The sequence below is a fragment of the Podarcis muralis genome, chromosome 4 (genome assembly GCF_964188315.1).
Source record: "Podarcis muralis chromosome 4, rPodMur119.hap1.1, whole genome shotgun sequence".
NCBI classification, from domain to species: Eukaryota; Metazoa; Chordata; class Lepidosauria; order Squamata; family Lacertidae; genus Podarcis; species Podarcis muralis.
The window spans coordinates 46675093-46690358 of NC_135658.1; the positions used below are offsets into that span (position 1 = coordinate 46675093).

The window sequence follows — 15266 nt, forward strand, 5'->3', positions numbered from 1 at the left end:
AGTCAATGACATAGTGTGTGGCCTGTAAACTGGCAAATGCTGCAGTTAACTAGCCGTTTGAATGGCTCAGCAATATTAGGCTCCGTTCCAAGTTCTGCCACAGAATGTGAACAATTGTGTAATTAAAAGGTCTAATCCAAAAAATAAATTATTTCCCTTACAAAATAATCCTGCATTTTGGAGCATGCTATCCCCAATTATACAACGATTTAAAGTCATTTGATGTAGAATGATTGTATTTCTGTAATTTATTGGAATATAGTTGCCAAGCTATGTAATACTTGAGCTCCTTAGCTTATTTCCTGTCATATTGCTGTTATTTTTGGAAGCAAATACTTAAAGCTATAATCTTACAGAATGCGCGTGAAAACAGTGACCACATAATTGCACAGTGCAAATAGTTATAATGTTATATCATTGTGCCTTGCTTTGAAAAACAAGCAAACATGTTTTTCCTTTTCAGGGTGATTAAAATTGTAGTTCATTTTTTGGAAGGAAGCAGTGCTATGTCAGCATATTTATTCAAGCCGCAGGTAAGTAAAAATAAGGTCATTTGTTAAACTGATTGCAAATGACTAAAGGCTAGGTGTGTTATTTCCGACTCCTACCCTTTCATTGCCAGATAAGAGAATGAAAATTGCATTCTGTAAATGGTTATCAAAGCCTAGTAACATCTGCATCCATTTTATTTTATTAGATTATGCATCCTTAAGACCTGCTCAGCCTGTGTCAGCTTCACAAATGCAATTCCATATTGTCTAAGCAAAAGTACAGTGGTGCTCCGCAAGACGAATGCCTCGCAAGACGGAAAACCCACTAGACGAAAGGGTTTTCCGTTTTTGAGTTGCTTTGCAAGACGATTTTCCCTATGGGCTTGCTTCGCAAGACGAAACGTCTTGCAAGTCTTGCGATTTTTTTTTCCGCTCCCCCCCCTTTTCTAAGCCGCTAAGCCACTAATGGCCTTTTAGCAGCTAAGCCGCTAAGCCTTTAATAGCCGCTAAGCCGCTAAACCGCTAATAGCGCTAATCCGCTAAGCCGCTAATAGGGTTGCTTCGCAAGACGAAAAAACCGCTAGATGAAGAGAATCGCGGAACGGATTCTTTTCATCTTGCAAGGCACCACTGTACCTCACATTCTTACTGAAACTACAATTTCACACAGTAAATATAAATAATTATACTTGCAAAGGACAAGAAGGAGCTTGTTCCACAGTAGATAAGGAAATATCAGGTTTCTCCACTTGCCAATCTCAAACTTTAACTTGCTGCCACTATTTAAAAAGACCCTAGCTGCTGCACTGTATCCAGAATCAAGTGCCACTCTATGATGGTACTCTATGATGGCATACCTTCCAACATTTTGTTGAATAAAATTATAACATTTATACAGGGTGAGTCTTTTAAAAGAGGCCCCGTGGAACATGTGTTCTCTGTATCCACGGGGCCTCTTTTAAAGAACTTACCCTGTAATAACCCTGTTGTCAAAGGATGGATCTCTTGTCTTAGTCCCATCTACTATTTCACATTACTCAAAGGTTGCCATTTTGTCTCGGTATGAAATATTCAGTAAAGGTAAAGGACCCCTAGACAGTTAAGTCCAGTCAAAGGCAACAATGGGGTGTGGTGCTCATCTCACTTTCAGGCTGAGAGAGCCAGCATTTGCCCGCAGACAACTTTCTGGGTCATATGGCCAGCATGACTAAACCACTTTTGGCTCAACAGGACACTGTGACGAGTGCTAGAGCACACAGAAACACTGTTCACCTTTCTGCTGCAGCAGTACCTATTCATCTACTTGCACTGGTATGCTTTCGAACTGCTAGATTGGCAGGAGCTGGGACAGAGAAATAGGAGCTCACCCCATCATGCAGACTCAAACTGTTGACCTTCCGATCGACAAGCCCAAGGGGCTCAGTGGTTTAGACCACAGCGCCACCTGCGTCCCTACAATATATTCAATTACTCAGCTATTGCCTGCCATTGACCAATTTAAAAGGCAGGCTGTATGCTACATGGTGTCTTAGTGTTCAACTGCACTCATGTATGACCCCCTACTTTAAGATTTAACTTCTGTGGGCATGGGAAGGGAGCTGAATGCTGAAGAATGAAACATTTAGTAACCTACATGAAAAATTTTAGTAAAGGATCTCCAAAGCACCAAAATAGGACTGTGATTTACTAAGATTAGTGCAAAACAGAGTATATATGATAGGGCTGTCAGTGGGGATGTTACTTTTTCCATGCATCGTCTCAAAAAAGTCCTTTGAATGGCTCAGCACTAGAGGTAGGTATGCAAGTTTTACCACAGTGAAACATAGTATTTGAGCATAAATAAATCAAATTTATTGAAAATAGAGTCACTTGGGGTTTCTGCCAGACTTCAGGAAATTAGATTGGCCCATTACAATATACTGAACATACTTCACTGATCCCTTTTATTTTTAACTTTTTTTTAATCAGCTAAGTCAATGGAAACACGCACTTCTGATTCCCACTGACCTAATTCCTCCCTATCAATTTTAAACCATATCAGTGATGCTTCACCAGAGCTCAACATTTTAATTGAAGGCCCCTTGGCCAAATTTTCTAAACAAGATGAAAGTACAACTTTTCTAAACTAAAAGTTTGGTCATGAAGTTACATCTACTAGTACGTTCACAGACTGTGGGCTATGGATATCCTTTTAACACATTGTGGCTAATTTGATCTGATGTCCTTCAGTGCAGCTTGGCAAGCCTCATACTTCAAGTTGGCTTAACTGCTCTGATGTCACAGAAAAAAAACCCCAGGGCAATGTAAGCCTAAGAAGCTAAGGGGAAACTAGCAGATATCTGAATTGGAATCGGAGGGTAAATAAGCAGTGTGTGTTAAATAAGCAACTTCAGCATTGCATGGATACTATGGGATTCTAAATTACACTTTGTTGGTTCAAATCCGCAAAGTAGTTCTGAAGCCTTTCAGGGGAAACAGAAAACCTCTTCCTGCTTATACTATGTGACAGAGAAGGAAATACTTGAAATCCAAGGGGAATGGCACAAGGCTGTAACAAAGAAGTCACTGTAATTTGTAGTGTCCACATTACAGAATGCATTAGGTTTCTCCTGACAGCCTGCTGAGTAGTGACTGTGGCTCTAAGTAGCATTACTTTTCCTTTTCATTACTTTCCCCCATTCCTGTAGCCGGCACCCATGCTAGGCTGGTGATGGAATGGCATCTTATTCCCTGTGTGCTGTGCACCTTAAAACTGCACCAACCACATCCCCTAAGAGTTCAAAAATGCCTTTTCATTTAACTGAAGAGCTGAAAGAAAAAACTTCAAGGGAGTTTTAGAGGACTGCATAGCCTCCCACAGGGTCTTCCTTAAGAAAGTGTGTTTCCAAATTAGGTCAGCACACTTTTAAGTTAGTATTCTGGCAGCCTGTTCTACCCTTCAGTGCCTTGCAATTACATGAGCAAAAGTAATAATTCATTTAAATGTCAGAATAACATATGCTTTGTGATTTCAGCAGCTGAACATAAATGAATATGGATGTACATTTCCCATTGATGTTCAACAGAATTAATGTAAGTGTTAAGATTTGGAGAAAAACGGCATTAATTCGATATTTCTTTACATTATATTTAATCAGACGATAGATAAGATTAGATAGATAGATAGATAGATAGATAGATAGATAGATAGATAGCTATAAAGCCAGGCCAAGTATCAGTGTATTGCTTCATATACTGCAGGTGTTTCTATAACAATGCTGTCAGTTCAGCTAATTAAAATACAGACGAGGTATGTGTGCGACCTGCAACGCTCCATTGTTTCAGCAGACAAAATATAATGAAATATAATGTCTTCCTCCCATTGGAGAGTAATGAAGAACAAAACTAATTTGCTGGACCAAAAATTAATTAGACACATCAGATTTGATTGCACCTATTACTGTGAAAGTTTACAGCTGTTTCTGATATTATTACACCAACGACTGAATCTATGCACAAGTTAACTGTTAAGTGAAGTAGCAGAACCTTATGAGGAGCCATCAGATTAGGTTCTCCTTTTTTATTCCTGATTCACTTTGATTTTATACCTCCTTGACTGTAGCCTCACAAAACTACGATCTATTAAAGTAATGGTTTGCATTTACTAACATGCCTTCTGCCATAGCTTCTCCTTATTTCAGTACTTTGCATTTTGAAGGATGTGGTGAGAGAGTAAAAAGATGCCTGCATCACAAACTATCGTGTCACTTCTGACCACTTCTCTCTCAACTTCTTTAATCTGTTTTGCATTTTTCAGTATACAGTAAACCCAAACCTATGTGGGGATTACTTTCTGGGAATCACACCTGAAATCAAAATTGTGTATAATCGAAACACATTGGATGCAATGGGGGTGGGATTGCCAAAGTCTTTCCCCCCAGACTCTAGCCCGTTTATACTCCCTTTTTAATTTCTGTATTTATTTTTTGTCAAGTGCGTAAAGCTGAATGCACACAAGTTAAATCACATAAGTTGTGGGCTTACTGTATTATACACTGTATTGCATGGTCTCTTGTCCACCCAACATCTATCTAATGTATTTTCAGGGTGTTTTGGGACATCATCATCATCATCATCATCATCATAATTATTATTATTATTATTTATAATTTATACCCCACCCATCTGGCTGGATTGTCCCAGCCACTATGGGCAGCTGCCAACAGAATATTAAAAACACGATAAAACATCAAACATTAAAAAATTCCCTAAACAGGTCTGCCTTCAGGTGTCTTCTAAAAGTCAGGTAGTTGTTTATTTCCTTGACATCTGATGGGAGGGTGTTCCACTGGTTGGGCGCCACTACCGAGAAGGCCCTCTGCCTAGTTCCCTGTAACCTCACTTCTTGCAGGGAGGGAACCACCAGAAGGCCCTCAGAGCTGGACCTTAGTGTCCGGGCTGAACGATGGGGAAACATTATTTCCAGGCAAGTTGTAGGTCCTCATCATAGGGACTGTGCTCCATAAAGTGTCATGTTACATGTTACATAGTAGTAGCAGTAACCAAAAGTAGATCCAGGAAGACTTTTGAGAATGCTGAAGAGAATGTGGAAGCTGTAGTCTTGACTGAAAGCAAATGACATGTGCTGCTACTTTCCTTGTTTCCGTGCAGCATGAGCTGTCTCTAAGCAATATAGACATTGCAGAATAACACCTGGTTTCAGTGTGGTATAGCGGATAAACTACTGAGATCAGAGCTGTACGTAGGGTCCCTCATGCTCTTGGCAAGGAGCTGTATTGCCCCCCCCCCAAACCACTTTACTGCAATAGTCACATTAGAAATTACATTTTACGTGACCCAAGTACTTGAAGTGTCTGGAGTAACAATGAGGTGAGGAGAAAGGCTAAATAAATAAATAAATAAATAAATAAATGCCTTTGTGCCACATTGAGATAAGGACAGGAAGCTCCACATTTGATGTTGCTGCAACAGCGGTGGCATGTCACCATGCATGTACACACTGTACACTCCATCCAGGTGATTTTTGCTCCCCCCCCCCCCCGAGCCTGTATCCCCAGCGGGGGCTGATTTTTCTAACTCCTAGGTACACCTCTGACTGAGCTTGGATCAGAATTGAGTTCAAATTCTCATTCAGTCATGACACTAGACTGGTCACTCTCTCTCAGCAGAAACTATCTCAAAGGGCTAGAATGAGGATATATATACTGCCATATATCCTGCACCCCATGTATACTGCATAAGTGCTTGTTACTCAACAGAATACAAGTAAGGGATAGATAGATGAATAGACAGATAGATATGCAGCTATGTCAATTCTGTCTCAATCCACTTTATATAGAAAAATATAGGTATAATTAAAGCACATCAAATTGGCATTAATTTATTCATCAAAAACCATCATTTTGTAAAGCCCTCTTGAGATTGCACCATTCAAACTGCAGGTGTGGTGTTCTGCTTCAATGCTATCAACATTTTTAAGAAAGATCTTCCCTAGATGTAGACAACTAGCACATCAAACCAAAGGGTAGAGACAATATTTTTCTCTCTCTGATATGCTAGTTTTAAAAATACATATAAGTATTTTTTTTTACCTGAGGGAAAGTTTAAATATGCAAATCACTTTCTGTAGTACCAACAGAACTCTACATATGATTATTCCAAATTTATGGAGTTGTTCTTTTTTTTAAAAAAATGCAGATTTTCTATATTATAAATATTTCGAAACAGCAATGAAGCACACAACTGAGTGCAGTTTTACTGCATATTTCATACAGACATAGCATGCTTTTTCCAATTTATGCTTGAGAATTTTCTCAGAAGGATAAGGTTCTAGGTTTGCCTTAGGTTATGAAATTAATTCAGCATGGAAACTACTAATAAGAAAAAGGCAGTTCAAAGAAAAGGGATAGTATTACCAGTTTCCCTCTCTATTTTGGACTTGAGAATCTTTGTGCTTTGGCATAATATAGGATAGATCATCTGCTTAGAATAGCTGATAAACAGTAACCCACAAATGCTACAAAAACAACCTTTAAACATGCCCTTGGGCACCAGCAACCTAAGTAAAGCAATAATCTAGCAATCTTAACAGGCTCAAGAGAAAGCTTTAGTTAGGTGTTCTATAAATCTATCAAGCTGTTGCAGTGATAAATTCATAATGCAATATTAATTTCACACAATAATCTCTGTTTGTTAAACTCAGGAAAACCAGCCCTTTAATCTGCTTTCATTTTGGAAACTTTTCTTAAGTGAAAGAGTAATTCAACTATTTTATATTTTCATCTATGACTGCAGAAAGGTATTGTAATATGCTAAAGACACAAAATGCAACTGCAAGTTAAATAATCACTTACCAATTATTATGGGTTGAGGTTCACTTTTCACTCCAACACCAGCACTGGTACTTGCTGCAACTTCTATTCTGTATTGAATACCTGGATACAGACCTCCAATCACAACAGATCGAATGGCTGCATCTACAGTCTTGTTGATATGAAATTTTGTTTCATTACCCAAGCACCAGATCTGAAAAAGAGGGAGGTTGAATTATGTAGAAACAACTGATAATACCCCTTTGAGAATACAAGGTAGTAGCAATCCTAATTACAAAAATAAATATACATAAATCTGAACTGTTAACTTCTTTGAACTTTTAGTGAAAGAAATATTGATACATGCATCATCATCATCATCATTAACTCTAAGACAGACTCATACTAACAATATTGTTTTTACTTAGGGGTAGCAGCATGTCTAATGGCCCAGGATGATGGAAATCATAGCCAACAACATCTGGAGAGAAACATTTTGGCTGTCCCTGACTAACATTGAAGTTATTCTATGCTACTAACAAAGTACTGCTTTGGGGGACAGGGGGTGGGTGGGTATGGAGGACTCCCTGGTCCTGAATGGGGTAACTGTACTCCTGAAGGACCAGGTAGGAGTCATTTTGGACTCACAGCTGTCCATGGAGGCGCAGGTCAATTCTGTGTCCAGGGCAGCTGTCTACCAGCTAAATCTGGTATGCAGGCTGAGACCCCACCTGCCCGCAGACTGTCTCGCCAGAGTGGTGCATGCTCTAGTTATCTCCTGCTTGGACTACTGCAATGTGCTCTACGTGGGGCTATCTTTGAAGGTGACCCAGAAACTACAGAATGCGGCAACTAGACTGGTAACTGGGAGTGGCTGCCGAGACCACATAACACTGTTCCTGAACAACCTACATTGGCTCCCAGTACGTTTCCAAGAACAATTCAAAGTGTTGGTGCTGACCTTTAAAGCCCTAAATGGCCTCAGCCCAGAATACCTGAAGGAGTGTCTCCACCCCCATTGTTCAGCCTGGACACTGAGGTCCAGCTGCGAGGGCCTTCTGGTGGTTCCCTGACTGCAAGAAGTGCGGTTACAGGGAACCAGGCAGAGGGCCTTCTCGGTAGTGACGCCCACCCTATGAAACACCCTCAATCAGATGTCAAGGAAATAAACAACTATCTGACTTTTAGAAGACATCTGAAGGCAGCCGTGTTTATAGAAGTTTTTAATGTTCGATCACATTTTTAACAATCTGTTGGGATCCACCCAAAGTGGATGGGGTATGTATAAATAAATAAATAAATAAATAAATAACCCTGGAGGAGAAACTATGAGCCATCGAATGCCATCACACATTGATTTCATTTAAGAATCACTTTTTGTATTAAAAAATACAAAGTCATTTGGCAATAAAATATAAATGATAAAAAACGTTTGAAGACCAATACAGAGTAATACATAGAGGTGGATATCATTAGTGTACTGATGACAGGTCATCCCTGCATCTTTTATTGACTTCTCCCAACTGTTTTATATAAATATTAAATAGTATTGGGGACAAGAAATGATAACTTACAGTGCCCTACAATACAGTTGCCAGGAAGCCAAAAATACCCTAATATATGAAAGGGAAGGAGTTCTTGTAGGTGCTAATACATTATCTGTCTACTTTCTCTTTCTCTTATTGATGCCATTACTGAAATTGTTTAGGAATCCAGGTTTCTTCTTCTTGCTATAACTAAAGAAATGCACAAAAGGTCCCTTAAATACCACATATGTATATCTAAACCATCACTTTGTGGTATGGAGTTGATTACAGTCATACCTCGGGTTACAGACGCTTCAGGTTGCGCATTTTCGGGTTGCACACCGCGCCGAACCTGGAAGTACCGGAACGGGTTACTTTCGGGTTTCAGCGCTCGCACATGCACAGAAAAACTAAATCACACTTCGCGCATGAGCAGAAGCGCCGAATTGTGACCCGTGCGTGCGCAGATGCGGCGCTGCGGGTTGCGAACGTGCCTCCCGCACGGATCACGTTCGCAACCCGAGCGCCCACTGTATAACCATCCAGTGCATCACTTTGCAGCACCAAACAGATTATTCCAAGGCATTTATTTGTTTCACTTATTTATTCATGGTTGTTTTGGTTTTTTTTGAGAATGCAGGAATTTGAGAAAATTGCAGGAATTCTGTTTTAGTCAAAAAAATATCTTGGTATTCAATTATTGTAATAGTGCAGAATCCATTAAGTAGCACTCTAGGGACCTCAAGCAATCATGTATTCATCTGTGAAATTACACAGAAATTACCAAAGAAAGGTGATGCTGGTCAAATGTTGTAAGTGGTGTTGTGTCTTATTCCTGTTCAGAGTGATCCTGTTTCTTATGAAAACAATCAAATGAATCTCTATAACAGGGCCTTTTCTTATACAGTGGAGGCCCTGGAACAGGCTATATGCACTCAGAGGTCTGAGACAGCAAAAATCTCTCAGACTGCATCTTTATATATATAAAAAAGTGGTGTGTGCTTCTGGCAATATGTACACAAAAGGTATTACATTGCCTTTCCCCCCTTCTGGCTTCTACTTCTGGCTTTTACTAATAGGAAGCATATTGCTATAATAAATGTCACATGTCAAGGGCATTCACCCATCTCACAAAAATATTCTATGTTCCTCATATAAAGAATAAAAATAAATGCTATCTTCTGCACTGATGCAATCATGCCTATCCATTTAACAGGTAAATGAACTATCAATGAAACATATACAATCACTTGTTATAATGCATACCATGCCCTTCAGGTAAATAGACTCTCATTGTAAAAATCATGCAGATGTTTCTACTTAACCAAATAACTGGAGCAAATTAGCATTAATTGCCATGTATGCTAACTAAAATTCTCTTAAACTGAAATCCTTAGGGCATAGTAAGCAATATAGGTAAGAAACATGGAGAACCTACAACCCATGGAACAAGGAAGTTATTGTAGATAGTCCAGTTATGAGAGGCAGCTTAATATAAGAAGGGTGAGTTCTACTCTGGTAACAGCTGTGGCCAGGTGTCTGTTAGTTTTACAGTTCTCTCTGCATGCCCAGTGTGGTCTTTGAATGTTGTTTTCTAATAGTGGCTCGCCTTTCCTGAACCACAAACAAAGCAGTCTTACCATGAAGCAACATGAAGTGGTTGCTTTGGGCAGCAGATTCCAGAAAAGGTGCCCTTCTACTACCTCCTCTGACCTCCTCTCCCTCTGTGTAATTAAAAAACAATGAGTTCCAGTCCTAAGCAGGATGGAAGGGGTGCTGCTGTCATTTTTATTTTATTTTATTTTTTTGCTTCGGGTGCAAAAATGTCAAAGACTGGGTCTGATCACAAGCTCTTTTGAAGAGCTTCAAAAACCGTTTTCAATTCAGCGAACTGCTAGGGAAAAAAAGTTTAAAGCCTCAATTGGAGAATGCAAACTCTTGTGTGTGCCTAGGGGGAATTGCTTCTTTTTAGAACAGCGATATACCTAAAAGGAAGGCTGAAACTCTCCTGCAGCTTTGGCTCTGTCAACGACATTGGCTTTGTTACATCAAAATTGAACCCAAGATTTATCAGAAGTCTCACCTCTTCCATAATAGCAAACAGACACCTTTGTTCCTCCAGGATGTTGGAATTCTCAGTAAAAGATCATACCACACTCCAAACCTTATACTACCAGTTATATAGATGTTTTTTTCAAATCTACAAAAAGGATTGCTGTTGAGCTATCTTGTTATTTTAAGATACGCACGGCTGGAATAGCAGAGAGTATCTGGGTCTCCAGAATCAACTCTCTGTTCAGCTATATAAGCTCACTGGAGGGTATTGAGCTAGTAAGTGCCTCTCACAAATTATAAGTTGTTTTAAAGATAAATGAAGAGACAACTGAAAAGCCAATTTTATACTGAACTGCCTGAAAAAAAGACTCTCTCTCAATTCCTGTATTTGTGACATGGGAATACCATGAGCTACACCACAGCAATGTTACAGGGATGATTATTGCAGAACACTTTTAAAACTAAATGATGCTACAGAAATTATTTATTAATACAATGAACAGAAAACATACATTATATTTTGAGATGCTTTCTTCCTGCTACATTTCATTCCTACCTTGTATTCTTGAATGATTCCATTCTGGTGATCTGGGGGTGGAGGATCCCAGGAAATACTTATACTGGTGCTGTTGTGGTTTCCAACTGTGAGAACAGTAACAGATTGTGGTGGGGCACTTGGAGCTGGAGCAGAGAGATGTAATAAATTGAAAGAAAAACATTTCGTTAAGTATTCTAAAAGCTTATGCTCAACACCAACATAGTATGTACAGGTGTGCAGCACATACTGAATGACAGTGTGATCTTAATTTCTTTACCCCTAATCCCAGATGTCTGTCCTATTCAGTAGTGTGGGAACAGCAATGTATGCAAATACCATCTTTCCTTTGCTTCACATATTCCAGGCTGAGTGTCGTGTCAAATTAATACCCCAGTGCATTTTTGTTTGTTTTGCCATTCTGAACCTTATTCATGCCAGACTAATATTTATTTAGGTTTTTCCCCCATGCAGAATATTTATTTAGGTTTTTTCATGCTGGATATTGACATTCAGTTTTAATTTTGTGCTGCTTAGTCTAATTTCTATAGATATCATTTAAACGTATACTGTAAAGTCTGTGAGCAGAACTCTTGTATGTTTTTATATGCTTTACATCACCTTATACAATTTAAGCACTCTAGAAATATTGATGATGATCTCTGAAGGCCCTAAAGGCACATGGGTTGCGACCCAGAGAAGTGTGCAGCTGGTTTTGATACACAACATAGGTTTCGAGTCTGCTTACTTTCTGGCTGTTCCCCCGCACCTAGTGGAGAGCTTAAAGAAAAGAGGCATTGCAATTCATGTGCAACCCATATTGTATGGCTAAAAAGACGCGCTGCATCATGGCAATTTATTGCAAAATAACTGAAAGAGGGGAAAGCCACATTATTCCCTCTATTTCTCTTTTCGTAGCCAAAAGGCACCATCAGTGCACAAGAGAGAGGTTTTTAGGTTTACAGAAGTACAAAAAAAGTTTAGTAAAAGAATCAAAAACAAGGGAAGTATCCCAAAACAGGCAATGAGAACTGAACTTTCTGAACGAGTAGTGCTAATTGACTGTTAACCGTGGGAGAGGAGGAGAATGGAATGGATTATCCTGAAGGATAGCAGCAGTGTCGCGGGCCAGTGCTGCTAGCCAGCTGCAACCTGACCTTTGGGTGACAACCATCGGCCACCAGAGGCTTGCAGCTTACCTTGATGGCCCTGACTGTGGATCCTAGACCTGACCGCAAATTGGCCTATCATGGGTAGGTTTAGAGGATGGACAGTCCAAAAGGAAATAATAATAATAATAATAATAATAATAATAATAATAATAATAATTTATTTATTTATAGCCCGCCCATCTGGCTGGGTTTCCCCAGCCACTCTGGGTGGCTCCCAACAGAATATTAAACTTGGTAAAACTTCAGACATTAAAAACTTCCCTACACAGGGCTGCCTTCAGATGTCTTTTAAGAGTCAGGTAGTTGTTTATTTCCTTGACATCTGGTGGGAGGGGATTCCACAGGGCGGGCTCCATCACTGAGAAGGCCCTCTGCCTGGTTCTCTATAACCTCACTTCTCACAGTAAGGGAACTGCCAGAAGGCCCTTGGGAGACGTTCCTTCAGGTATTCTGGGCCGAGGCCATTTAGGGCTTTAAAGGTCAGCACCAACACTTTGAATTGTGCTCGGAAACATACTGGGAGCCAATGTAGGTCGTTCAGGAACAGTGTTATGTGGTCTCGGCAGCCACCCCCAGTCACCAGTCTAGCTGCCACATTCTGGATTAGTTGCAGTTTCCGGGTCACATTCAAAGGTAGCCGCACGTAGTCCAATAGTCCAAGCAGGAGATAACTAGAGCATGCACCACTCTGGCGAGACAGTCTGTGGGCAGGTAGGGTCTCAGCCTGAGTATCAGATGGAGCTGGTAGACAGCTGCCCTGGACACAGAATTTACCTGTGCCTCCATGGACAGCTGCGAGTCCAAAATGACTCCCATGCTACACACCTGGTCCTTCAGGGGCACAGTTGCCCCATTCAGGACCAGGGAGTCCTCCACACCTGCCCGCCTCTGGTCCCCCCAAAAACAGTACTTTGCTTCAGGATGAGAACAGAAATCACTCGGTGGCGGTGCGGCAGCAGCGGAAGGCCCCATTAGCTATAGTGGTGCTTCAGGTTAAGAACAGTTTCAGGTTAAGAATGGACCTCCGGAACGAATTAAGTACGTAACCAGAGGTACCACTGTATAGGGTTTATCAAAGTACACCCCCACATAACACTGTATGCACATACATTATGGAACCCATCTATCTTCATTTTTCTACTTAATACACCTACAGTTAATGACTTCTAGCTTTTCTGCATCATGCAACTGAATTACATGATTTTAAATTCTACTAATAAAATGTTCAGCATGCCATGTAAGTTTTAAGGTCAAGAAAATACACAGAAATCTGGTTTAAAGCTTGATTGAGAACATGGAGGAACTGGAACTGTTTTTACATCTACATACTTGCACATACGCCTATACACACACATATATGCCAATACAATATGTAATTTCTAGCTATGTAATCTAACTGTTCTATCTTCATCTGTATAATACCACTGCAAGAGTTGACACCATAATATAAATTAAAGCACTTCCCTGACAGTGTTGCAGTTATTAAATGGACCACACTGAAAAATAACATTTTTAAACTGTTTTCTCATTTCCCTTGCTGCTGACTTGTGGAGAACACCATGCCTGATTCTTGACAGGTCAATTATTCCAGTGCTCAGTTCCTTCCCACAGATATTAAAGCACCAAAATCACTGCTCATCTTTTCCAGACACAACCCAACAGAATTCCATTTGTTACTTTCACAAGGCCAAAGAGGTAGGAGATGAATGGATACTGAATTGTGACAAATGTCTGGACTTCAGGAAAAAGGGTGGGGGGGAACTGTGATAAAATCGATTTTTTGAGTTAGGCCCCAGAAGAAACATTTCCTCTGATACTCAGTTTCGTGAAAAATGAGATATACTTATTTTAAGTATTTCCTTGACTAAAAATACACATTCTGCGACTGAAAAAATACAGTACTCATATCATATATCTAAAGCCATTTCTAAAACAGGTTTTTCTTCTATTGAAATGGTATTCCCTTAAGCAGAATCATATCAATGCATAAAATATGACACTTTTAAAAAGATTGCCCTTTTTCTCTGAGAAGCGAACCATTTTCATTAAAAAGATTTCTTGCGATTATGTCTAAAAAAAGCATAAACCCAAGATAATTACAAAGATAATTAAGGAACCAAAGAAAATGGCCATGCAATGACAGTTTGTGAATGCAGTAGTTTTTGCACCTAAGCCTATAAATAGTCTCCTATACAAGCAGATACTTTAACCAACCCCCCCCCCCCCCCAGTATCTGACATTTAACTGTTGACAGTACAATTTGTTACAGTCTTTTTCTTTCTTTCTTTTTTTATACTGAAGGAGACACCAAGAGGCAGAGTGGCTGAAGGTTACATTAATCTACACAACAGTTTAGGGCCCATGAGTTTAACATATCTATAGGCAGGGACAGTCTAAAAGCCTTCGCTCTACAAAGAAGTAGCCTTCAGAATGTGCAATACCCTGGCATACACTACTGGAAAATAACAGCCATTAATGAGACCATCACTCAGTCTTCAAGAAGTCTACAGAATTGGAATAATAAAAAAGATATCTTTTTCATTTAGCAGTTCTTATTTTTTATTTTACTGGGAGAAAACATTCTAGTTATATTAACAACAGAAAATATGCAATAATAATAATAATTCAATCCTACTTGGGTGACTGAGTTTGTCTAATGGTTGTTTTGTTAAACCATTTCTTAACCTTATTTTTGTGTACCGATGAAGACACGCATAACTAGTCCAGCCTCCTGTCTGCAACAGTGCCATCTAGATGCTTCTAGGATCTAGAAGACCTTTTCTGTTGTTTGCCTCCCAGCAAATGGTATTCAGGGGAATATTTCCTCTGAAATTTCATCTAGTTATTATGTTTATTATCAGTGAATATACCTATAACTTCATCAATATGGTTTCCTTCAAAACCATATAAGCCAGCACCCAAACCATCTCCACATTTGTGATTTATAAAAGATTATGCATTGTGCAAAGAAGGATGGCTATCCTAAATCTACATTCCATCAATTTCATTGAGTGCCCCCAAGTTGTTGTGTTATGAAAGAGGAAGAACCTTCTTCTGCTTCTTTCTTCACACCAGTCATAATTTTATAAATGTCTGCATTGTCTTCCCTTAGCCATATTTTTTTTCTAAAGCAAGAGAACCAAAGCACTTTAGCTTTTCTCTGTAGCACAAGTGCT

At 39.6% G+C, this 15266-nt stretch overlaps 1 protein-coding gene across 20 annotated transcripts in view; it reads right to left on the reverse strand.

Annotated features, from left to right (window-relative positions):
* The window catches only part of ROBO2 (roundabout guidance receptor 2), a 939553-nt gene that overhangs the window by 69819 nt on the left and 854468 nt on the right, over positions 1 to 15266 (reverse strand). For all 20 annotated transcript variants that reach the window (XM_077927271.1, XM_028726915.2, XM_028726916.2 and 17 more), the window contains 2 exons: positions 10940 to 11064; positions 6845 to 7016 (listed from right to left, as the gene is read on the reverse strand). In XM_077927271.1, the coding sequence (XP_077783397.1) occupies positions 6845 to 7016; positions 10940 to 11064 (297 nt within the window). The remainder of the gene's footprint in view (positions 1 to 6844; positions 7017 to 10939; positions 11065 to 15266) is intronic.